The sequence below is a fragment of the Theropithecus gelada genome, chromosome 2 (genome assembly GCF_003255815.1).
Source record: "Theropithecus gelada isolate Dixy chromosome 2, Tgel_1.0, whole genome shotgun sequence".
Taxonomy (NCBI): domain Eukaryota; kingdom Metazoa; phylum Chordata; class Mammalia; order Primates; family Cercopithecidae; genus Theropithecus; species Theropithecus gelada.
Genome location: NC_037669.1, coordinates 104,132,839 through 104,157,864, shown reverse-complemented (window position 1 = coordinate 104,157,864; position 25,026 = coordinate 104,132,839). Strand labels below are relative to the sequence as shown.

Sequence of the window (25,026 nt, the reverse complement as noted above, 5' to 3'; positions counted from 1 at the left end):
GAGAACCTCAGTTTTCCATCTGTGTAAATTGGGATAAAAATATTTACCTTATCTGGTTGTTTTGATTGTTAAATAAGATACACTCATGGAAGCCACCCCTACAACAAGTCAGTATTTTTTCCTCTCTCCCTTCTTTCTTTCCTCTCACCTTTCCTTCCCCAATTTTCTTAGCATTTTTAAACCTAATTTGTTGAAAATACAGAATTCTTCTTTGAAGTTTGTGGCCCTTTGCCTGGTTGAGTATAAGGTTCTTGCAGGCAGATATTGTGTCTGTGTGCCCTCACAGCAGTATTTTTAATGTAGTAATAACATAGTAAATGTCTGTCAAATGAATATATTTCAGGCACTAATGGATACAAGATAATGTGAATAGAGAGGACTTTGGGGCTGGTCTAGAATGCATGGCACATCTGTTGGGCAGTCTGGAGCAGAAGCCAAAGTGATATGTGGATATTAATGTGGAGCCCAATGTTCCTGAATGGCAAGAGATTTCTGAACTCCAGCTTGTTGACTTACAGAGTCATCCATACCCAGGAGGACCAGCAATGGGATGGTGGTCATCCCTCCATGGACCCATTCCTGTAGAGACACAAAGCCATCCCGGTCGTAGTCCATCCCTTGCAGCATCTCCTTCAATATCTGTGGAATCCGAAGAGCAATCATTGTCCATTTTCATCATCAACCTGTCTACCTGCCTTCTGCCTCTGCTGTCTTGTTGGTCTTGCATTATCTGGTTTGTGTTTTACCCTTTCCCCTCCCGTTAAGTGTGAATAGAGCAGACTGGGAGTGAGGAGGTCAGGCTTCCAGGTCTGGCTCTGCCCTTGGGCCTTGGGTCAGTCACCCTGACTCTGTGGGCTCTGGTTTGCTTATCTGTAAAAATGGAAATAATATTGTTGTGTTTGCAACACTGTAGCAGAGATTAGAGAAAATGAATGTAAAGTGAATAATAAAATACCTGACACATAGGAGCCCCCAGATGTAATTATTATAATTCATTTTATCTGGTGATTGAGGAAAATCTCTACAATTCTTTCTAACAGAAATCTCTACAGTTCTCTCTAAATTCTTTGACTGATGAATTTCTGTTATAACATTTTAGCACTGGTGAAAAGATTAGTATGGTTATTTCAGTTACGTCTGCACATTTTCCTGATGCCTACATTTTTCCTATCAGAGAGGTGGGAGGTAAAGTGCAGGACTCCAAAGAAGCTGCCTATAAGAAGATGAGTCTGGGAGCACCTGCAGAGTAAACACTCATTCATGTCCCGAGTGTGTCCCCCTCCCATCTCAGAAGCTCACTCCACAGCCACCCCATCCTTACAGAAACTCACAGGCCTCAGCTCTGTGGGATCCCACTCCAGGTACTGGGCAATATGCAGCATTTGGTTGACAATGCAATCCATCTCCTAGAAAATAGCAAAGGGAGAAAATATCAAAGGAGACAACCAAAAGTGTGTCCTTAAGAGCTGAACTCAAAATTAAGCCCAGTGGGAAGAGGGACAGGGCAGGGCAAGAGAAGAAGCTGGTGCAGTAACTGGCATTTTGTGAGGAGCTCAGTTTATTTCTGTCTCGACCACAAAGCTCACAAGAAGCACAGAGCATGCATAAGCTGGAGGTATGCAAAAAGCTCACTAACACTGACTTCTCCTGGACCCACCTTCTCTCCCTTATTCTGTGCTTTAACTTGGAATGCATAGAAAGCACTCCTGTTTTTATCCCTCTTTGTGATTATCACTTCCACAAATACTTACAAACCAAGGCAGGTTTCTCCTGTCACTTCTTATCACTCATCCCCACAGCTTTAGCAACTTGGGATCCATCTCCCCACTCAAGACCAGTTTCTCTTGCATGGAGGGTTACTGTGTGTGTCTTAGCTCAGGTACCATGATCTTCGTTCCTTTTGTTATCTCCTCTGTTTCCTTTTTACCATGGTCCAGCCCTTAGCCCAGGAGTCCGTGAACAGGAAACTCATGAGGAATATGTTTACTTGATGAATAAGCCCTTTGGTACTGAGGCCAGGCTCCATCAAAAACCTCACAGAATTGTTGGCTGCCAATGAGTCAGTGTTCTGAGAGCCCTGCTGAAACATACCAGACTGCAGAGGAATTTGGTGTCAACGTTAGCACCACTTAGGCACCAGCTAAGATGTTCATAGTAAGATTGCTTTGGGAGGACATGTTGTAGACTGAAGCAAGGTTCAAAAGTGTTACCTCCACCAGATAGAATGCTGGGTCAAAATAGCCAGCTAAAACCCAGCAGGGATTTAAAAAAATTATATTTCATTTAAATTAAGAAACAATCTATTGTAAAACTACAGGATAGGCCAGTAGATGAGGGTAAGAAAGTGGGCACAAAGGTGGGGAGAGGTTTCGGCAGAAGTTCCAATAGAAAAGAACTTGTGAATCTGGTTGGGTTCAAGATTTAATGAGAAAATGTAATTCAGGAACCAAGAATTGGACTCAGTCTTGGGCTATGTAAATAGAAGCAGAGTTGGCAGATTTCAAAAAGAAAAAGTTCTCCTGAGGTCTTCCTGATCGGGCCACGTTTGGACACTTAAAGGGTCATAGGGGATGGATTCTGTTCTGTGCCACATTTCAGGAATGGCAATGACAAACCAGAGCTTGTTCAAAGTGGATATTTAATCCTGCCTTATGAGAACCAGCATAGGAATAGGGAAATTTTAGCTTGGAGAAGATTTTAGGGGAGATGTGATAGCACCTTCAAATACTCGAAGATCTATTGTATGGGATAGGTATTCCACTTGTCCTGGCCAGGTACGGGGGACAGAAGGAAGCAGAAGGATGCAGGGAAGGGAGGAGTTGAGGACTGGCTATTTTGGCCTCCCTGCTGGGTTGAGGGAGAAGGGGAGCAGAAGCAGGTTTTGAGTTGAAAACGATTCCCCGGCAGACAGAGGAGTGCCTGTTTTCGGGAAGGAAGCCCTCTCCAGCCTCACCTCCAGCAGTGGAATGGCTGTCTTAAGGTAGTGGATGACCTCCCCGTTACTGGGAGTCCATATGCCAGGGATTCCAGGTTGAATCAGATAACTCTTTTGAGATTTGCTTCAGTCTACCAATATTACCTTTAAAATGTATCTGGAATTTAACAACTTCTTACCACCTGCAATGATTCTGCCCTGCACAAGTCTACCACCATTTCATGCTTTGATTATTTCAATGGCCTCCTAACCAGTATCCCTGCTTGCATTCCCTCTGTCACCCAGGTTGGAGTGCAGAGGCACAATCTCGGCTTATGGCAACCTCTACCTCCCAGGTTCAAGTGATTCTCCGACCTCAGCCTCCCGTGTAGCTGGGACTACCGGCACCTGCCACCATGCTCGGCTAATTTATTTTGTATTTTTAGTAGAGACGGGGTTTTGCCATGTTGGCTAGGCTGGTCTCAACCTCTTGACCTCAGGTCATCTGCCTGCCTCGGCCTCCCAAAGTGCTGGGATTATAGGCATGAGCCGCCGCACCCGGAGTGCAGTGATTCTGTTAAAACATAAGTCAATCACATCACTCCCCTCCTCAAAATCGTCAATGGTTCTCCATTTCTCTGGAGTAAAAGATAAACACTTTTTTTTTTTTTTTTTTGAGATAGAGTCTCCCTCTGTCACCCAGGCTGGAGTAAGTGACATGATCTTGCCTCACTGCAACCTCCAACTCTAGGGTTCAAGCAATTCTCTTGCCTCAGCCTCCGGAGTAGCTGGGACTACAGGCGTGCACCACCATGCCCGGCTAATTTTTGTATTTTTAGTAGAGACAGAGTTTCACCATATTGGTCAGGCTGGTCTTGAACTCCTGACCTCGTGATCCACCTGCCTCGGCCTCCCAAAGTGCTGGGATTACAGGTGTGAGCCACACACCTGGCTAAAGATAAACACTTTTAATCACCTATAAAATTTAACATGCTTTGCAAACTCCCCACTCCCCTACCCCCATCCCATGACTTCTCTAATCTCATTCCCTCGCTCTGATCTCATCTGTTTACTCATTCTGCTCCATTCACACTGGCCTGGAGTGAATCTTCTAACATCCTAGGCACCCTCAGGATCCTCACACTCACTGTTCTTTCTCCTGGAAGGCTCTTCCCCTAGACTTACTCCTTCACCTCCTTCATGCCTCTGTTCAGATGCCCCGTCCTAGAAAGGCCTTCCTTGGCCACCCTCACTAAAGCTGCAACTTCTTCCAACACTTCCCCTCCTTTATTTTTATTCTTAGCACCCATCTCTACCTGACTCATGTTTTTACTATGCTGCTTAGTGTCTGTGCTTGGACTAGAATGAAAACTTCATGAGGGCATGGAAGTTTGTCAGTTGGCTACACTGCCATACCCCCAGTGCTTAGAAGAGTGCCTGACATAATGCAGACACTCAGTAAATATGTGATGACCAAGTTCTTGAGAATCTGTGATCCTCTGGATGTTCCTGCAGATGACCCAACCCACAGCATTGCAATGTGGCTGAAGAGCCACAGTGCTTCCCACAGAGGCACCCTGGGGTTTAGAGGGAATTGGGATGATTCCGTTGGTCTAGTGGACTTGTTCCCTTCCTTCCTTCCTCTGGTCTGACTCAACCCCTTGCATCTCAACCTCAGGGCCTTCCTGTTAATGAGCCCTATCTCTGACATTGACAGTCAGGATCACAGGGCCTATCTGACTCTGTTTGCCTTCTTCTCTTTCCATCCTTCCTTTTACTCCATGAGCCTTGACTGATCCTTGCCTATTCCTGAAGGGGTAAGGGTGAGTCTCAGGCTTTCTCAGGTGCAACAGGATGGGAACATGACCTGACATTAGAGCAGACAGAACCAGACTCCTAGGCTAGTGCCCTGGAGTAGGAGAAGCAGCCAAGGGTGATGCCAAAGCACATCAGCAGTGACCAGCAGCCTCCTTCCTCACACATCAGCAGTGACCAGCAGCCTCCTTTCTCATGCCCTTTTCCCCTAGTCTTTTTGCCTCCCCTGCCCTCTCCTTTTGGCCTCAGGACTCCTGCAGGAAATTGCAGGAGGACCTTGTGAACTGAACGGGAATTTAAACTAGGTGACATGCTAAAGCATCCCTCCATCCTGAGATTTGATGATCCCAGGCTTCGAGAGTGAAAAGGTAAGTTGGCATTCACGCTCTGCAAGGCTGGCCCTTAGGAAATAGCAGGTGGAGAGGTCCCAGTCGGATTTCCTCAGCCTGCATCGAGACATTGCTATTACTATAAAGACAGAACTGAACATTTTCAGATTCTTCCTCTGCTTGCTCCCTGCTCCCCCAGCCTTTCTCAGGTCCGTGAGGGATATTTAGAGTGAGAACTTACCGCTTGGTCCAGAAGACCGTTCTCATCTGAATCATAGAGGCGAAACATGACTGTAAGAAACACAGAGGTAAGCCTTGAGGTGTCCTTTAAGAAGCAGGGATGGCTGAAGTTTTGATGCTGCCAAGTTTTTAGATTAGTTCTGTCACCACTGTGACGAAGGCTGTGGCAGCCAGCTCTTCCTCCCTCTGAGCGCAGAGTCTGACTTCCTTAAGGAGAGACTGGGCCAAGGGAGGAGAACCACCTGGCTTCTGGACCTGTCTAAGCAATACCTATGTGGCTGATGAAGTCCAGGTCATGAGTGTGATTCCCTGGGGAGCATGAACACCTTTCATTGTCACTAGAACACAACCTAAAGCAAATGCCCAGCTTGGGGTGGGGCAGAGGCACCAGCATTTTGCTTCTATTGAGCATAGAAAGTGTAGAGTTAGGCAGATTTAAATCCTAGGGCTGCCCTGCCACTTCTGGGGAGTGCCCAATAAGTTATATAACTTCTTTGAGCTCAGCTTCCTTATCTATAAAGTGGAGATAATAATAGCTGGTTTCTCCTAGGATTATTATGAAGATTAATGTGTAACTGATAGGCCAAATCAACTGGGCTTAGAACATAAAAAACACTCAACAGATGTCACTAATTTTTATTTTCCTTTTAAAATGAACATTTATATATAGCATTTAACATATACAAGGTATTGTCCTATATGCTTTCTCATTATTACTTAATCCTTCATAATGCTATGAAGTAGTTGTTACAGAAGCCATTTTTTCCTTTTTCTAAAAGGTATTTGGAAACATGCTATTCAGAAACATCTTCAATCATGTTCTAACTGCAGGGAGGTGATGTAGGATAAGGAAGTTCTGGGAGAAAATTTTGGACAAGGAACTACACGTTTACTTATGGGACCTGGAAACCTATATTTTACTCAACCAAAAGGCAAAGATCCTGTCTGTGGTCTCATAAGTCGGGATGGCAGGAAGCAGAGATAAGCATTTCTTCATTTTCCTGCTTTTTTTTTTTCTGGGTCGGAATTTCGCTCTTGTTGCCCAGGCTGGAGCGTAATGGTGCGATCTTGGCTCACTGCAATCTCTGCCTCCCTGGTTCAAGTGATTCTCCTGCCTCACCCTCCCGAGTAGCTGGGATTACAGGCATGTATCACCACGCCCGGCTAATTTTGTGCTTTTAGTAGAGACGGGGTTTCTCCATGTTGGTCAGGCTGGTCTCAAATTCCTGACCTCAGGTCATCCGCCCGCCTCGGCCTTCCAAAGTTCTGGGATTACAGGCATGAGCCTCCGTGCTCCCTGGCCTTTCCTGCTATTCCTTAAAACCCTTCATCATGCCTGCTTTCTCTGTGGAGCACCCATTCGGTGCAACACCTCGGGGCACGTATCAGCCCGGTCCCCTTATTTCTGCAAAGTTGCCCTTGTGTCATCATTTCCTCCTAGATGTTTTAATGTCTCTGTACCTTGTGTTTTTTTCAGGGGTGCATCGCTGGCGAAGTCAAAGTCCTTTAAAGGTAGGGTCATGGGCTTTCGATTCTTTGTGATTCCTCAGAAGGCCCCAGTCTGAGGCATGTATCATATGCTGATGACTCACCCAGCAGATGGTTGAATGACATAAACAGACCTTTTCTGCTAGCTTTATTCCAGGTCTCTGGGCCTAGGCGACTCTCCAACGCTGACCTCTCTCTGGTCCTACTGTGCATGAACAATAGAACTAGAAAGGCCTGAGTAAGCATCCTAATTTTAGCAGTGTAACCTTGGACAAGTCTTTTAACCCTCTTGTGCCTTCCTTCTAGGTTACGGTGAGGTTAAAATGAGAAGGCATTCAAAGTGCTTAGCAAATATAAGGTGTTTATTGATGATAGTTGTTCTTGTTATTATTGCATTGGCAATAGGTGTGGGACTTCAGTCTATTATTTCCAAAAAAATACATGCTTGATTTTTACAAAGAAAAGTTTAACTTGTTTTCCGTCCTTAAAGTTAAGGAAGGATATAAATTGATATGGTTTAGTAAAAAGCAAACCAAAATGAAAACTCTATATGACCAAGTTTCTGCAACAAAAGACTTGCAGGCCGGGCACGGTGGCTCACACCTCTAATCCCAGCACTTTGGGAGGCTGAGGCGGGTGGATCATCTGAGGTCAGGAGTTCGAGACCAGCCTGGCCAACATGGTGAGACCCCGTCTCTACCAAAAATACAAAAATTAGCTGGGCATGGCGGTGGGCACCTGTAATTCCAGCTACTCGGGAGGCTGAGGCAGGAGAATTGCTTGAACCTGGGAGGTGGAGTTCCAGTGAGCAGAGATCACGCCACTGCATTCCAGCCTGGGCGACAAGAGTGAAACTCCGTCTCAAAAAAAAAAAAAAAAAAAAAAAAATTTGCAAGGAAAAAATTAGCAAAAGATGGAGAGGGATCCGAAAGATTAAAAGAGAGTGAAGACACATAACAACCAGTGGTGATATATGAATTTTACTCGGATCCTGATTCAAACAAACAGTTAAAAATATCTAAGATAATTGGAAAAATGTGAATATTATTTGATAATAGTAAAAGGAATCATTTTCTTTGGCTGTGATGATGGTACTGAGGTTATATTAAAGAAGAAGAGTCTATGAATTTAGAGGTATGTACTGAAATATTTACAGATACAATTATATGATGCCTGGAATTTGCTTCAAAATACTCTGAGGCAGAGGGAATGGGTGGGAGGTATAAACACAACAAGACTGACCATGAGTTGATCATTGCTGAAGCTGGGTGATGGGGCCATGGACGTCCACTGTACTTTCTACTTTTATCTTTGAAATTTTCTATAATAACAAGTTTTAACGTTTCTTTGCATGGCCATTATAAGACTCAGTTGGAGAGTCATTAATATAAAACAATCTGTCACCTTCTCTTTGGTAGTTACCAATAAATACAATGCCTGAAATTCAAAATCCAGCTAAATGCTGGAAATAATTTGATGTTCCACTTTCAACATTAGCTAGAAGAAAACAGCAATCTGCTACATTTGCCACCAAACTAGCACTTAAGACTTGCAATTGTTAACACTTCGAACCTATGGGAGAGATTTTAAGCTCAGCTAATGAGCAAACTGTTTCATTTTGTTTTTGGCAAGAGTTAACCTTTGGCAGACTTCCCTTGCTTATGTTTAAGTTTTGTTGACTAGTCTTGTTATTAACTTGAATTTTGACTTTGGCTATAATGTACTTTTTTTTTTTTTTGCCTTGCTGTCTACTTAAGTTCCCAAGAGAAGCAAAGACAATACAAATTTTTTAACAAGGTCCTATCATCTTCTATTTTTTAAAAGTATGTCTGTAGGCTCACAGAAGCCAGAGAAACCATACCTGGACTGAATCATCTACAAGACTGCAGGCTGTTTCAGCCACCGTGAACTTTCTGCCCCCAGCTCTTACTCTCCTCCTGAAGACATATTTTTAAAACCTACTTTAGTAGCACCACCAAACCAAGCTCAACTCCTTTAATTAACTGGCCTCCTCGTTCTCTAGAGGCCAATAATCTTGGGGTGGGGCATAGGTAGAGAAATGGACAAAGCCTTATCAAGACAGAGATGGATGAGATCTCAAGAAAAGAATATTTCCTCATAAAGAGTTGCCTGGGCATGGACTAGGGGGAAGGAGAACAAATGTTGAATATATTTCTTTAAAAAATCTATTAAGAGGAGGTAGCAGTTTTCTGAGTAAAGGCTTTCAGGAACTCCTGCCAGCAAAGCAAGGAAGTCTTGACCGCTTGATAGAACCCTTTCCCCTTTCCAGATTCTGGTTCTCAATGCCTGGGTTTCAGATGCCTTTCCCACATGATACACAACTGGTACTATGTCCCAGGGTGGATTCTAGGAGTTGTTCATATCACTGCTGGTAACAGGACAAAGAAACCTCCCCAAAGACGCAGGACCTATATCCGTGATACCAGCTCAATCTCCAGTGTGTTCAGGAATAATGGACAGAACCCCAGATCATTCTCTAGGAAAAAGATGAAGCCCCTTGACAGGGTGAGCACTTACACTCCAGCTTATCCTGAGGCCTCCCCGTCTCCAGCAGGGACAGGTAGCACACAACATCCTTCAGGTACACCACAGGGGATCCCGAGCTTGAAGACCGAGGGACGTGGGGTTCCGGGGGGGTTGCAGCCACTTGGTCTTCAGTTGGTGCTTGCTTCTCAGCCATATTTGATTCTGTGATAGGCAAAATGAAAACATCCAAGGGCATTTTCTGTTTAGTAAAAATTAACCCCTCTTTGTTACCCCATCCTTTTCATGGTAGAGGCAATAATTTTGTAGAAGTGTCTTCAAAAGCTTTGGTTACAGAGATGTGATCAAATTAGTGGCCCTAGAAATCCAACTTGTGGAGTTCATAGTCTCCGAAGGGATCCCATGCTGACCCCTTTAAGAGTCTATTTCCTTGCAGGAAATTCATCTATACTCTGAATATTCAGAAAAGATGATGGTGATTATTGGTAATATCAATAATCAACAGATAAATGTCATATGGCCTACTGTTTTGGGAACATACCCAACTTGTAGAAGTAATTTTGGCCGGGATTTCAAAATAGTAAATGGCCAACAGTCATTTCTTAATAGACCTTGCAATTTTCTTTTCAAACACATTTAAACACACATAAAGGATGAATATTCAAAAGAGAAAACTGGGATTGATAATCAACGAATCTCCAGAAACTAGGAAGAACTCAAACTAACTGCAAGTCTAATCATTTGGATGAAGAAAATGCAGAAAGTGGATTATTGTACTGCAAGAATGGGGTAAGTTTTCTATTTAAAATTTCTGCTTTCTAAGGTAGGAAAACACTTTGTCTCTTCCACACTTTGTCCGCTGGTTCAGAACTATAAGATCTATTACTAAGAAGAAAATGGGGCACCCCATTTTCCTGTGTGAATTCTACTTTTTGAGACACTTTGAGTGCTGTCTTCCCTCTCTACCTCCATGCTCATCAAAAATGATCTCTTAATATCTGCTAGGAGTGTACAACTCACAGAAAACAACCAACCAGGGAACAAAGGGAAGGTGGGCAGTGGAAAATCCAATATTTTAGGTGTTGTAATATTATACCACCAAGTAACAAAGTACTGAAGGTAGAGGCAGTGGGATAGACAGCCTTGATAGTAACGTCTGTTGAGGAAGGCAATGTTACCTGTACACTCTTCATTCGGAGAAACAAACAACCAAGCAATGGAAGTAAATATTCCATTTCAGGCAAGCAGAGCTGTGCTAGATGAAAGCCTTCCAGGTTCCAGGGATTCGGTTGTGGGTCTGAGAAGGGAGTTAACAATCATCCAGATGGACAATAGGAGAGACCAAAGGTCACTGACACACTTTGTATATTACAAAGGGCCTCATGAAGAAACCAAGATGGAGCCTATGAAACGCAGCCGCAAAGTAAGGAAAGAAAGCTTCATCCTGAGGTCTCAGAAGACCGGATTTTCAAAAGTAATTTTCTGCCGGACAAGACCCTTAGCAGGATGTAAGAAGATATCACCTTTATTAAACAAAAGCAGAAAGCCTCAGGGTTCGACAAGTAGAGATGAAAATACAATAGGATGAGATAAAGATAGGGATAGTGAGATAGGGGAGGTTGTAATAAAATTACATATTTAATGAAGTATTAAGATTGTCACTGGAGGAATACATGGGAACAGGCCTTTGTACCGTGTAGTCCATTACACCCAAAGTTATTGCTAGGTCCTCAGATTATTCATCAATTAAAACACGATCAATAACTTTTACTTGACTAAATGGATTGACAGAGACCAGATTTACTCTCTCACCTAAAACAGTGACAAAACTGGACAAAATGTATGAAACAATGGTTCATAGGACATTACATTATCAGGGAGGATCAAACACTGATCTCTGAGAAGATGAGACGACTCCTACAACTGCCACATCAGACTGTTTGGAAAGAGCTTCTAGGCTGCAGCACAGAGAGGGGAAGCTAGGCTAACCCTGGCAGTCTCTCTGAGTGGAGGTGAAGCTGGAACCTGGAACCCATGGTGGCTAGGGTTCACAGAGCAGGCACTGGAGAGGAGGGGATGCACAGACAGCTAGCTCTGAATATGTGTAGAAGGTCCCCTTTGAGTGACAGCAGAGAGTTCCCTTCAGTTATTCAGCTGAGTAGAATCAGCACACTTGTGGAAGGAAAACACCTAAGGCTGGGGAAAGAATTAGGATTAGAGGGAATAATCCCTGGAATGCAAAGAGAACCAGGAGTGATGCCTATTCCCACCAACCAGGGTAGAAAACCCCCATGATTCATGAACCATCGATAGAGTGTTCAGAAGCATTGTTTCTCAGCGAAAATGCCTTTCTGGTCCTGTCCGGTGAAGCTTAAAAGATAGATCCAAAAAGATCAGACTGTTTCCAAGTAACCTAACTGTACCTAAAAACAAAGCTCAGGAGTATTTGTAGGAATGTGAAAATCCAGTACTCAACATTTAGTGAAGAGGTACCATAAATTCTATACAAATTCTTCCAGAAAATTTAAGAGGAGGGAATCCTACGCAACCCATTTTTGAGGCCAGCATTACTCTAAAGCCAAAAACAGACAATGACATGACAAGACATGAACATGCAAATCAATATCCCTCATGAACACAGAGGCAAACGTTCTTAGTATTTTAGCAAATTGAGCCTCATAATACATAAAAAGAAATTAAATAAGACCAAATAAACAAACAATTAAGAACATGAAAAGACACTCAACATCATTAAAGCACAAGAATATTTATAACACTTTTATTTATAATAATCATTAACTGGAAGCAATCTAAATGTCCATCAGTAGGTTAACAGATGAACAAATTGTGGAATATCTATATATTAAAACACTAATGAGCAACTAAAATATGTGAACTATTGATACATACAAAATGGATAAATCTCGAAATTATTATGTGGAGTGGAAAAAGGCAGACCCAAAAGAGTAGACAGTGTATGATTCCATGTATATAAAATCTAGACAATGCAATCTAATATATATGGCAGAAAGCAGATCAGTAGTTGTATGGGGATGAAGCGTGGGTGGGTAAAGAGGGTGGAAAACAGGGATTACAAAGAAAACTTTTAGAGATTATGGGTATGTTCATTATATTAATTGTGGTACTAGTTTTACAGGTATATACATATGTCAAAACTTATTAATTATACACTTAAAACATGCAATTTATGCCAATTTATACCTCAATCCTTGGATCTTGAACCATTTCTCTAGTTTTCACTGAAGTCTGCTGCTCACTCCTGTCATAGAGATGCAGGGGTCCAGGAAGACTGAGAGGCACTGCCATTGTCCCATTGTGAATGACAGTGTTCTTCCTCTTCACTCTGCCTTATATGAACTACCCTTAACCTATGGCCACCTGAGTATGTCCCTCAGGTACCACCTGTAAAAAGGCCAACACTCTCTTCCAGATCGCAGAGGTTCTGTCCTGTTGCCATGTCCTAAACGCTTTCATGTGAGGGCTTTTGGGCAGACCTGACTTGTTCCACTTTCTCTCTTGGTATCTGTGTTACTTGTTCCCTACCAGTTGGGCAGTGTGGCATAGTGGGAAGAGCACCAGGCCAGGCAGCAGAAGACTGTGATTCCAGCACTGAGTTTGTGTTCAATTGTGTGTGATTTAACACACAAAGTATGTGTGTGTGATTTAACACACAAAGTATGTGTGTGTGATTTAACACAAGCAGGCTTACTCCACCATACTCAACCTCAGTTTTCTCATCTGTTTAAAGAGGGGATTGCATTAAAACTGATGTTTACCCAAAGTCTTGAACTACAGAAATCATTCAAGTAAATGACTTAACTAAGTGAAGAACAAAACTGGGTCCCAAGGCTGGGCATGGTGGCTCATGCCTGTAATCCTAGCACTTTGGGAGGCCAAGGTGAGTGGATTTCCTGAGGTCAGGAGTTGGAGACCAGCCTGGCCAACATGGTGAAACCCCATCTCTACTAAAAATACAAAAATTAGCTGGACATGGTGGCAGGTGCCTGTAATCCCAGCTACTCAGAAGGCTGAGGCAGGAGAATCGCTTGAACCCAGGAGGCGGAGGTTGAGAGGCAGAGGTTGCAGTGAACTGAGATTGTGCCACTGCATTCCAGCCTGGGCAACAGAGCGAGATTCCATCTCAAGAAAAAAAAAAAGAAGAAACTGGGTCCCAGATTATCTATACAATACAGTCTGATCCCAATTCTGTAAAAAATCTATAGAAAAATCTACAAGGAGATTACACACACACACACACACACACATACACACACACACACGTAATTGCACTGGTGAAATTATGGGTGATTTTATTGTGCTTTTTAAAAAACACACTTTTTAGAGCACTGTAAAATTCAGACTAAAACTAGAAAAGCGTCCAGAGATTTTTCACACACGCTGCTTCCCTACACATGCATAGCCTACCATGCCTCACTCCCCAACCAGAGTGGTACATTTGTTACAGCTGATGAATAAATCAACACATCATTACCACCTGAAGTCTATAGTTTGCATTAGGGTTCACTCTTGGTGTTCTACATTCTGTGGGTTTGGGCAAATGTACAATGACATGCATTCACCATTATAGTATACAGAGTAGTTTCACTGCCCTAAAAATCCTCAGTGCTTTGCCTATTCATCCTTCCCTTCCCCTGACCCTTGACACCACTGATCTTTGTGGTTTCTTTATTTTTTTGTGTCCTTCAAATTTCTTACAATGTGAGTATATTGCTTTTACAATTTGGAAAAACTAACACAAAATATTAGGATACTTTCCTTGATATTTCAATATTCCAAGTTGCTGAAACATCTCAACAGGCCAAGAAACTAACGAAACACCAGGACACTGAAGTTCTCCTTGTTCATCTCAGTTAGTCCTGGGCCTTCATGAAGGGAAGGGTGGGCTCAGCCTTTCCTGAGCTGACATTTTGACAGTGATAGATTGCTCAGGCCTCTGAGGCAAAGTCTGGACCCTGAAAGCCCCGCTCTGTTGTCTTTATGGGCAAAACACATGCCTGCCCTGCTCTGGGAATGAAGTGGGCTTTGCTGGATCTGAGCTTGGAGACTGATCTGATAGGCCTAGACAGGCCACATGAAATAAGAATCTAAGCTCTTCCCCTGGCTTCCACTTGGACAACAGGAAAAGGTTGGTCTTTTCAGCAGATGGCCTGATTGAAGGTGAGTCCAGGACTTGGCTCTTTCTTGCTGGCAGAGGCCCCTTTCTGTGGTGACCGCCTGGCCCTATAATTCTTGTTCCTGGTGAACAGGGACATCTAATTAAGACATCTGTGGAAGAGGGCCTAGCAGGAAAAGGTTTTTTTCCCTTAAATCTCAAGTGTCAAAAGAAGATGAAAAAAATGCTATGTAACTCCTTGGGCCAAGAGTCAGATAATTGCCCTTTCATGATTTTACTATAGGGGGCTGATTTTTCCCATACACAAGGAAAATGGTACATCACAAAATCACTTCTCCAGGAGGAAATCTCTGGAAGTTTCTCTTTTAGACCCAGAATGATACAACTATTGCAAATACATATGGAGGTCAAATAAGTCAGCTAATTTCCATTATCATCATCCATCATCTTTTCTCAAATATCACATAATGACATATCCCCAATAAATTCTTCCTTGGTAGCTCAGAAACATTACCCACTAAAACACAACCTGCCCAGACAATTTGGAACGTCAATGAATGAATTGTATCTTCTTCCAGGTTCCTCTTGAAATTCCAGATAAAATAAACCCCATCTCTACTAAAAATAGAAAAATTAGCCTGGTGTGGTGGCATGCACCTGTAATCCCAGCTACTTGGGAGGCTGAGACAGGAGAATCGCTTGAACTTGGAAGGCAGAGGCAGAGGTTGTGGTGAGCTGAGATTGCGCCATTGCACTCCAGCCTGGGCAACAAGAGCGAAACTCCGTCTCAAAGAAAAAAAAAGAAAAGTCTCTAGGTAAAGAATTTGGGGCAGGATGCTTTTCACCACTGAGTTTCTTGCTGGGAGTTTAAAATCTCAGAGCTACTAGTTTCACCCTTTCCTCCCTAGTATGAGAATGATTTATGCCAGAATATGCCTCCTGTAGTCCTTAGAAGATGTAAGAGTTATCTGTGCCTTATGTCCATTTCACCAAGTGGCTCTGGACTAGCATGGCTGAGTGGCGTGCTGGGCAGGGCGTGGATGAGCCAGCATTTTTGCAGAGTCCTGCCCTGCTGCTGCTGTCCCTGAAACCATCAGGAAGGCACAGGTGCTCCTAGTCTTTGCTTTCTGGTGCTCTGTGCGTAGCCTGGAGTTTGCTGAGCTTATGATCCGGCGGTAACTGTTTTTCCCCAACCATGCTCTGCTTTCCATCTATCATGAACTGTTTATCCCACCAGGCCTTTAGTTAAACACTGAAAACTCGATAATCCTTCCAGTTTCTCTTTTTGCTGTGACAGGAAAAAAGATTAGAACTACGTTGAAGAAACTCTCTCATTCCAGGTCCCTGTTGCAATGAGTTCCCCTTCTCTTAGCTGCAGTATCTCTAGTCTATCTTGTTTTATATATATTTAAAATATATGTTTAAAATATAGGCTGGGCGGGGTGGCTTATGCCTGTAATCCCAGCACTTTGGGAGGCTGAGGCGGGTAGATCACAAGATTGAGACCAGTCAGGAGATTGAGACCATCCTGGCCAACATGGTGAAACCCTGTCTCTACTAAAAATACCAAAAATCAGCCGAGTATGGTGGCACGGGCCTGTAGTCCCAGCTACTCGAGAGGCTGAGGCTGGAGAATCACTTGAACCTGGGGGGCCGAGGTTGCAGTGAACCGAGATCGCACCACTGCACTCCAGCCTGGTGACAGAGCGAGACTCCATCTCAAAATAATAATAATAATAATAATAATAATAATAATAAAAACTGCATTCTTTTTCCCCTGGGCACATCCCAAGAGCTGGAATTCACCTTTGGATATCTATAAAGCTTTTCAATAAAATGATAATGCACAGTAAAAAAAAAAAAAAAAAAAAAAAAGGTCTGACTTTCTGGGTCTTTGTATTGAAAGCTTCAGGAGCAACCTGGGAGAAAGAGAGCCCATGAGAGACCTTTCATGAGAAGAGGATGCCCAGTTGACACACTTGGAGACTGAGGGTGCAGGTTGAAGGAGATAATGGCAGACCATACTGAGTTAAGAATAGAATATACTTCTGTGCTGGGTGTGGTGGCTCATGCCTGTAATCCCAGCACTTTGGGAGGCCGAGGTGGGTGGATCACTTGAGGTCAGGAGTTGGAGACCAGCCTGGCCAAGATGGCGAAACCCTGTCTCTACTAAAAAAGTACAAAAATTAGCCAGGTGTGGTGGCACACTCTTGTAATCCCAGCTACTCAGGAGGCTGATGCACGAGAATAGCTTGAACCTGGGAGGTCGAGGCTGCAGTAAGCTGAGATTGTACCACTGCACTCCAGCCTAAGGGACAGAGCAAGACTTTATCTAAAAAAAAAAAAAAAAAAAAAAGGAATAAAGAGTACTTCTGGAAGGTGGCCTGAATAATAAATGCTAATATTTATCAAACATTTACTGTATGCCAGGCACTATTCTAAGCATTAACATATCTAACTCACTTAACCTTCATAATAACATTTGTTATCTCACTTGGGGACACTGAGGCACAGAGACAGTGTTCAAACATGTCCACGATTACAGAACTAAGTAGTGTTGGCTCTGAGAATCAAACCCAGGCAGCCTGGCTCCTTAAGCAACATGCTCTGTTGCCTGATCCAACTTGAGTTGATAGTACTCAGGACATTTATATTGAATATGAGAACAGAAATTAAGTATGGTAACTTTTACTTCTCATTTTCGCAGGAGCTTCTGGCCTTGGGCCTGGCCTGTCAACAGCAGAGAGGAATGGCTTCCCATTGATAAATGTGTCAGGGAAGATTCCACGTCTCTGACAGCCCAACAGTGGGCCTCTGGGCAGCAGGTACCACTACAGCAGCCCCGCTGAGAGTGCAGCCTTGCTCATTCCACAGGAACCAACCACACCACCAGGACCATTGTGTCCTCTCTTGGTATAGGAAAGACTGCAGGAGTTTTGAGGTTGGATGATTCTGGATTGAATCCCTGGCTCCACAGGTCACACCAGTGGTACATAATTTCTTAAGGCCTCAGTTCCTCATGTGTAAAGTGGTGTGATTGTGAAGCTTAAATGAAATGTGTAATGAGCAGATGCCTGGCAAATACATCTTCAAGACCATTTGAGCTGGCTTCCCTTGCTAACTTATTAGCAACTCTTCAACTTACTCAAACTAGTGTATATATGTTGTTGGAAGTCAACCACGGCACATTTTTACCCTCTTGCTGTGTTCCTCTCCAGCTACCCACTGGTAATCTGCACCTCAGCCTTAGAGCCACAGCCACTTCTCTCTCTCTCTCTCTCACACACACACACACACACACACACACACACACACACTCACTTTCTCCTCAGAAGGCTCTTCACTTTCTGGGCAGGCAGACATATCAGAGAGAAGCATCTAGCAAGCTGTTCCAAGTCCCGACTTGCTCTGTTCTAGGGCAAGTAAAGCAAAAACCTTTACCCAGCCTCAGAATCCCAGAACATTCAAATGACAGGAGCCCCAGAGATGGAGGCTCTGAAGGCCACAGGAGGACCAGATCTGCATAAGATTGCACAATTATATAAGGACAGCACTATTGGTTAGGTTTCCCCACTTCTCCCCAGGGATGAGATATTCCCCACTTTTCCCACAAATCTTATATTCCAAAGACTTACCAGTATCAGGGGCACAGGCCTCATCTGCTTTGGTGGCATTCTCTGCATTCTGTATATTAGTATCTGAGGAACAAAAAGAAGATTTAAAGAGCAGACCAGGCCTTCCAGCTTCTTGGAAGGGCAGGTACGGGACCTCCCCGTGGAACCTGGTTCACCTGGGTTGTGTCTGTCTCTGGGTTACTGTCAGCTGGGTTCATGCTCACTTATTGGGATTGACTGTGTCTCCCCCATTATAGCCCAAGCTCCAGGAAGACAGGGATCATGGCTTCCCTCTCCTCTAACACTTCCAGGCTAGTCCCAGCCTGGACACAGAAGCTGAATGTGCTCCATCCGTGGACCGTCAGCCTTTGCTGAAGGCTCTCTTCCCCTGCCATATGTTATTTTGTGTCTCCTCTTTCCCCACCCTGCTCTTTGATCTGTAGTGGCAGGAATTATGCCTCCTCTTTATTCCTTTTGCTGAGAGGTTCATCAGGGCTTCCTGTAAAGCGCTCTGAGGAAGGGCGTCCCTGTCTCTTGGTTCATATTCGCACCCGTCGGGTAGTTACTATGTTCAGGGGACCCTCTAGGAATGCAGTCTGTGGCTGTGGTAGGGGGTGAGAGCCGCACAAGGTCTGCCCATCTTGGGGAAAACTCTGTGTACCTGGGCTATTGGCCTCGCTGTTGCCGGCGCCCTCCGTCGGGTGGTCAGAGGTCTCCTGTCTGGGCTTCTGGCTGAAGGCCAGGAAGAGGTGAGTGCTCAGTGGCTGGGGAAGGTCCACCTCCAGGTATGCCCTCATGAACAGCTTGAAGACATCATAGCTAATTGGCTGAGAAGGAGCAAAAGGGCAAAATCAGTGGAGAGAAGCAAAGGGACAGAGAGGAAGAGAGAAGGAAAAGGAATAGAAAAGCTGGCAGGTGAAAGAAATGGAAAGGGAGGCAGCAGGACATGGAGGAGCTGATGGGGACAGGAATGAAAAGGTCAGGGAAGTGATAGAGAATGAGAGGCACAGGATGCGGGGGATGGATGTAAGAAAGAGAAAATGCTGCGGTTGCATATTGGGGGTTGGTGGGGCACAGAACCAGGGCAGGCTCCTGTAATAAGAAATGATATTATGTAAATGTAGATAAAAAGGGAGATGTTGGAGAGTGAGCCTTGGGAGTGGAGGCCAAAGTGCAGGGCTCTCCCTTAGTCCAGGCCTGTGTGAGGGATGTGGCACTAATGAGTGGAGACAAGGTCTGTGCTCTGGAATCCTAGTTAAGATGAAGAAGGATGTAGTTGAAAATATGATGGAAAGAAATGGTTCTTCTGTAGTATCTTGGTTTCCCTCTTGTGCCATGACGGATGTGATGCCTGAGTATTCAGGTCTCAGAAAGTAGGAAAGACCCGGAAGAGAAAAGAACAGGCTCCATCCTTCATTACTTTCATAGTCCTGATCTTCCCTGGAAAAACCCTCAAATAACAAGGGTGTGTGTGTTTCTGGCTCAGCTGCTTCTCAAAACATGTCCTTGTGAAGGTTTTAGGCACCAGGAGAAGAGCAGGAAGCCAAGGACAGAAGGTAGAACCAAGAGATATGCCAAAAACTAGACCCTCTTCCTGCTGTGTCTCTCCCGGTACCGCCTGGCTTCTGGTCCCAGGCTGGGAGCAGCTTTGCCAGAAAGGGCTGCTGCACTCAGCAAACACTCAACAACAACAACAGTTTGCAGTGAGTCATCACTGGCTTGTGCTTTGATGGCATCAGATTCTTCATCAAATCGGCAGATGCTCCTGGAAACCATTTGAGGAAGCACTACTCCGAGATCTGCTGTGCAAGCTTTTGTGAATAATAGCAGCCATGAGAATAAAATCCCTTTGCAGGAGTCTACTTGGTGTGCCCATCAAAATGTTGGTAGCATTTAACCCCTTGTCTGTTCTGGGAGATCTGGGGGACTTCCCAGAACCAAAGACTGGCTTACATGTGTATAAACAAGTTTGGGTTCAAAATCTTGACCTTAAAAGCAAGTAATGGCCTCCCCAACCCACTGGGGGGCCCACAAATAAATTTCTGTTTAGCACCAGGCTTGACTGTTCAATCCATCTCCTTTGCAGAGTGAAGGAAGTCTGAATCTGGTAAGAGGCTCTTACCAGATCAGGGGAACTCGAAGCAAATGGTAGGCTCACATTTCTTGTGACAGCTATCCATGTCTCTGTTCCTTTTCTGTCCCAGAGTCTCTGTGTCTCTTTATTTCACATTCTTTCTGTCCCTCGCTGTCTCTGTAGCTTCATCGCCTCAGAATGTCCCTTCTTCCCACATCCTTCTCCTTTCTCCTAATACACAATAACAAAATATTTTCTTCCTCCTCTCCTTTCTTTCTTTCTTTCTTTCTTTCTTTCTTTCTTTCTTTCTTTCTTTCTTTCTTTCTTTCTTTCTTTCTTTCTTTCTTTCTTTCTTTCTTTCCTTTTTTTTTTTTTTTTTTCCTGAGACAGTCTCGCTCTGTCACCCAGGCTAGAGTGTAGTGGCGCCATCTCGGTTCACTGCAACCTCTGCCTCCTGAGTTCAAGCAATTCTCATGCCTCAGCCTCCCAAGTAGCTAGGATTACAGGCACGTGCCACCATGCCCAGCTATTTTTGTATTTTTAGTAGAGATGGGGTTTCACTATGTTGGCCAGGCTGGTCTTGAACTACTGACCTCAAGTGATCTGCCTGCCTTGGCTTCCCAAAGTGCTAGGATTACTGGCGTGAGCCACCATGCCCAGCCCCTCCTCTCCAACTGTAACCCACCCAATATGATCCTTGATTCCATTCTCGCTGGCTCTGATTGCACCTCCAGCATTTTCTTTTCATCTACCTGCAAATGTGTTAAATGTCCCCTATTCCAAAGAGAGTGCTATCTACCAGAGCTACTGGCCCATCCTTCTCGCCTTTCCTTTCAAATTTCTCCAAACAGACCAGATTAGCCTCCTCACCTCCCTAATCCCATTTGGATTGGATCCTAGCCCATTACCTCTGAAACTGCTTTGTTGAAGGTCACAGATATAATCATCTCTTTTTAGACTGTCTCATCTTTGGCCTCTCTGCAGCATTTCATCCTGTCTTCTTTTTGAAGTTCTCTATTTTCTATGCAGTTGTTCTGTTTTGGTTCTCTCATTCTTTACTTTGATTTGACTGAATAATATGGCACTGTTCTTCATTAATTTGTTTCTAAAGCTTTTTTTGCTTTGTCTTTTTGTATCACTTTAATTGACAAGTACTATTTTAAAAGGTAGTTTTCAGTTCCATAGTGAACTATTAATCTCTTACAGCTAGCATCAAATGAAAACTATCAGAATAAAATATTTCTGGAAAGCAGACTGTACTAAATGATCTAATAAAAAGAAAGTTTAAACAATGTAACATAATGCTGTAAAGAACCAAAGCCAAAAGATCATGAAACAAGATCAGCATGAGATTCAGCAAACCTCATGACTGGTCTCAGACCAAGCGCATTTCCCCTCCTTTTCCAGTCTGTTTCTTCTTCAGTAAATTGTGAGTGCTGAACTAGAAGATTTCAAGTTCTAAACTTCAATTAGCTTGCTCCCTGAAAACCAGCTGATCTTTCTGACTCCACAATTTCTGTTAATGCCAATGACACCATTATGCTCCCAACATTACAGGCTGAGCTTTGAACTGTCAGTTGTCTGAGACTAGTTCTTGTCTCTTCCTTCTGTCCACTGTTCTTCTGCAACGTCTGTGACATCCAGACCTTTTCTATGTCCATTGTCCCTGCTGCCATCACCAAAATTCCTGGATTCTGACTTTTGTTCCATATAATTCACCTGGACCATTGCAATACCCCTCCAAAGCTTCCTGATTCCCATGTCCATCTGTTGGTCCTCCCACCTGTCTTACCTATCCTTGCCCTGTTGATCTTCCTAAAGCACAACTCTGATAAGATTGCGTCTCTACTCAAAAACTTTCCATGGGGCGGGCGCAGTGGCTCATGCCTGTAATTCCAGCCCTTTGGGAGGCCGAGGCAAGTGGATCACAAGGTCAGGAGATCGAGACCATCCTGGCTAACATGGTGAAACCCCGTCTCTACTAAAATTACAAAAAAATTAGCTGGGCATGGTGGTGGGTGCCTGTAGTCCCAGATACTCGGGAGGCTGAGGCAGGAGAATGGCGTGAACCTGGGAGGCAGAGCTTGCAGTGAGCTGAGATGGCACCACTGCACTCCAGCCTGGGTGACAGATCAAGACTCTGTCTCAAAACAAAAAACAAAAAACAAAACAAAACCAAAAAATACTACGACCACCACCAACAAAAAACAAACTTTCCATGGTTTCTAATTGCCCATGGAACTAAATTGAGATCAGCTGATGTACTTCTGTGTTCTTGCACTATACATTATAAAATATTTGCAAAACTAAATTGGCAAGTGGAAATTAGATGAATGTAAATAGAAAGTCTAATATGCAGTGTTCTACAGTCCAGTGGGTCATCCTGTGTACTTTCCTAGACCTTCAGAATTCATAGCCTCCGATAATCCCCTCCAACCTAGATTTGTAGTTACTTCAAGCTCTGAGATGATTCTGGTATTTTCTGCTATTATTCCCCTTGTGCATGTATACACTCTGTCCATGCTGACCTCTGTGTTCTTTCCCGACCAAACCTCCATGCACTCTGCCCTGCATGAACTGCTTCCATCTCTACATGTTAAAGTTCCAGTCATGCTTTAAGGCCCAACCCAGATTCCGCCTTTTCCAGAAAGTCTTGTGATTTTCTGTCCCTGAATTTCCATACTTGGCACCTTGGTTCCTGTCTTGTGACACTCATATCTGCTGCTGTGCGTTGATACATAGTGGTTTGTGACACACCTTGGTTCTCTACTTGATCCAGAGCTCCTGGAAGGTAGTGAGAATGTCGTCTTTCATGTTTGAATTCCCCACACCACCTATGACAGGGTTCTTCTTAGGCATGTGAATGGATGATGAACCCTAATCAGTGCACCTCAGGAATAGCCTGGTGTCTGGCCCCCGGATGTCACCAACTATTATGGGATCAACTATATATGAGATATATATATATCTCCACTCACAATTTGCTGAAGAAGAAACAGATTGGAAAAAGGGGGGAAATACACCAGATATATCTATATCTATACCTATAGATATGCTGGGCACCAGTGAATTAGGTATTGGTCCATATCTTCAAAGAGTCAGTGTTATATAAGAGGTAAAGATATTGAAATAATTGCAATGCATGGTCATCAGTGGCAAGTGCCATAGGAAAAGAGCTGACAAACTGTTATGAGAACTTAGAAAATAATACTGACGGAAATTATCCAGCCATGCATGTCCCTATCCTAGAGAACAGGATGCACGGAATAAACCTGGAAGCACAGAACTTGCAAACCAGAAGAGTCTCAGAGAGGACTTGGTCTTCTGATGCCCCCAAGGCTCAGGAAATTGAGTGATGAGCCCCAGCAAGCTAGCAGCAGAGTGAAATCAGAGGCCAGACCTCCTGACCCCTAGTCCAGTGCTCCTGCTTCTATATCTGTCACAGGGTCCAGAACTGGCATAGTGCTCCCTGACACTCCCTTCCAGTATTCCATGTTCAGCAGGCAAAGACATGCAAAAATGTGCCACATTCTCAAGGTGATATCTGGGTTATGCAAAAGTTCTTTAAAAGTACAGCCCAGTAACAGAGTAGTTGCTTAGTAAATGCATTATGGGAGACTAACTAGGGAGTGGCTAGGGGTCATGCCCAAACCAGATGACCAACTACTATGAGGCTTGCTGGCAATTTTCTGAGACCTGGAATAACATCCCAGGCACGCTCATGGTTCAGGCCAAAGGAACTCTGTTTTCCCCCAGCAGCTTTTACGCAGGAATTAGCTGGGCAATTTGCTCCTGCTGCAACATGCTTAAAGAGAGTGTGTTAATCCTTACACAGACCAAGAAGAGAGGAGAACTAGATGGAGAGCTTAGCAGGCATCAGGCACTTTCATTCTCAGGACAGTAGTGTGGGGAAGAACGGTTACTGTCATTTTGGGGATAAAACAAATTTTGACAACATAAATAACTTGCTGAAGATCATAAAGCACATGGCAGAGCTGGGCTTTGTGCTCAGGTGTCTGGGTCCAGGCTCACAGTGCCACCAAGTCACCTGCCTCTTTTGCTCTTTTGGGTTTTGTCCACTATCTATTGTCTGCCACCACTCTGTTCTCCAGAGAATCACTTGGTGCTGATGGGCAAGTGCATGTTCATCACGACCAGATGCAGCTCTGCCACTCTGCAAAGTTTTATTCCCATCCTACCTTTGCTAGCAATCTGCCCCTTCCCACAGCTAACTCGTTTCTCATTGAGACATTTTAGCAGCAGTAAGCCATCAAACTCTAGAGAAATTAAACCCTTCTTGTTTCCCTAACCCCCGTGCCATGACATTACACCTACTAGAAGTCAGCTGCACTGTGTGAGAGAACAAAATCAGAGTGGCAGAGCTCCCTTGGGACCCAGCAGTGCCTGGCGTACAAAAAGTGGGGGCCAGCCCCGACAGAGGTGAGGGCGGCTGCATGCTCATAGCAGCCAAGCGACTCCCTGCTTCTGAAAGCTCCTGTGGCCTCCACACCCGCGGTGGCCCTGACCAAACTGTTCCTCTCCCACTCATCAGCCCCAGGGCGGACAAGCTGATTAGCAGCCCCCACCAGGCTTTGTTCCTGTGTTTTGGAGCTGGGGGTGGGGGGTGTGGGGCAGTGAGTTCTTTGCTGGTTCTGCTATCTTCTCTGCGTGGTTTCTCCTCAGGAATGTTCTTTGAAATGGTGCATTCTCAATCTCGCCCCTATTCTGGCTACCTTCCTCCTGCTTCATTCTCTCTGCAACTGGTGCATTTTATCCAAAGCCCCTCTTAGGTGTACCTTGAGGGCACAGGCTCTGTTGATTCATTTCCAGTGTCCAGCAGAGAAGGTGTTGATCAGTTTTGTTCAATGGATGACAACGTGAATAAGAAAGTG

General features: G+C 44.2%; 1 protein-coding gene across 4 annotated transcripts in view; it reads right to left on the bottom strand.

Annotated features, from left to right (window-relative positions):
* Window positions 1-25,026, bottom strand: part of DGKG (diacylglycerol kinase gamma) — a 214,335-nt gene that overhangs the window by 132,498 nt on the left and 56,811 nt on the right. For all 4 annotated transcript variants that reach the window (XM_025375538.1, XM_025375539.1, XM_025375541.1 and 1 more), the window contains exons 4-9: window positions 18,722-18,887; window positions 18,082-18,144; window positions 9,325-9,495; window positions 5,300-5,349; window positions 1,332-1,406; window positions 517-639 (exon numbers count right to left, since the gene is read on the bottom strand). In XM_025375538.1, the coding sequence (XP_025231323.1) occupies window positions 517-639; window positions 1,332-1,406; window positions 5,300-5,349; window positions 9,325-9,495; window positions 18,082-18,144; window positions 18,722-18,887 (648 nt within the window). The remainder of the gene's footprint in view (window positions 1-516; window positions 640-1,331; window positions 1,407-5,299; window positions 5,350-9,324; window positions 9,496-18,081; window positions 18,145-18,721; window positions 18,888-25,026) is intronic.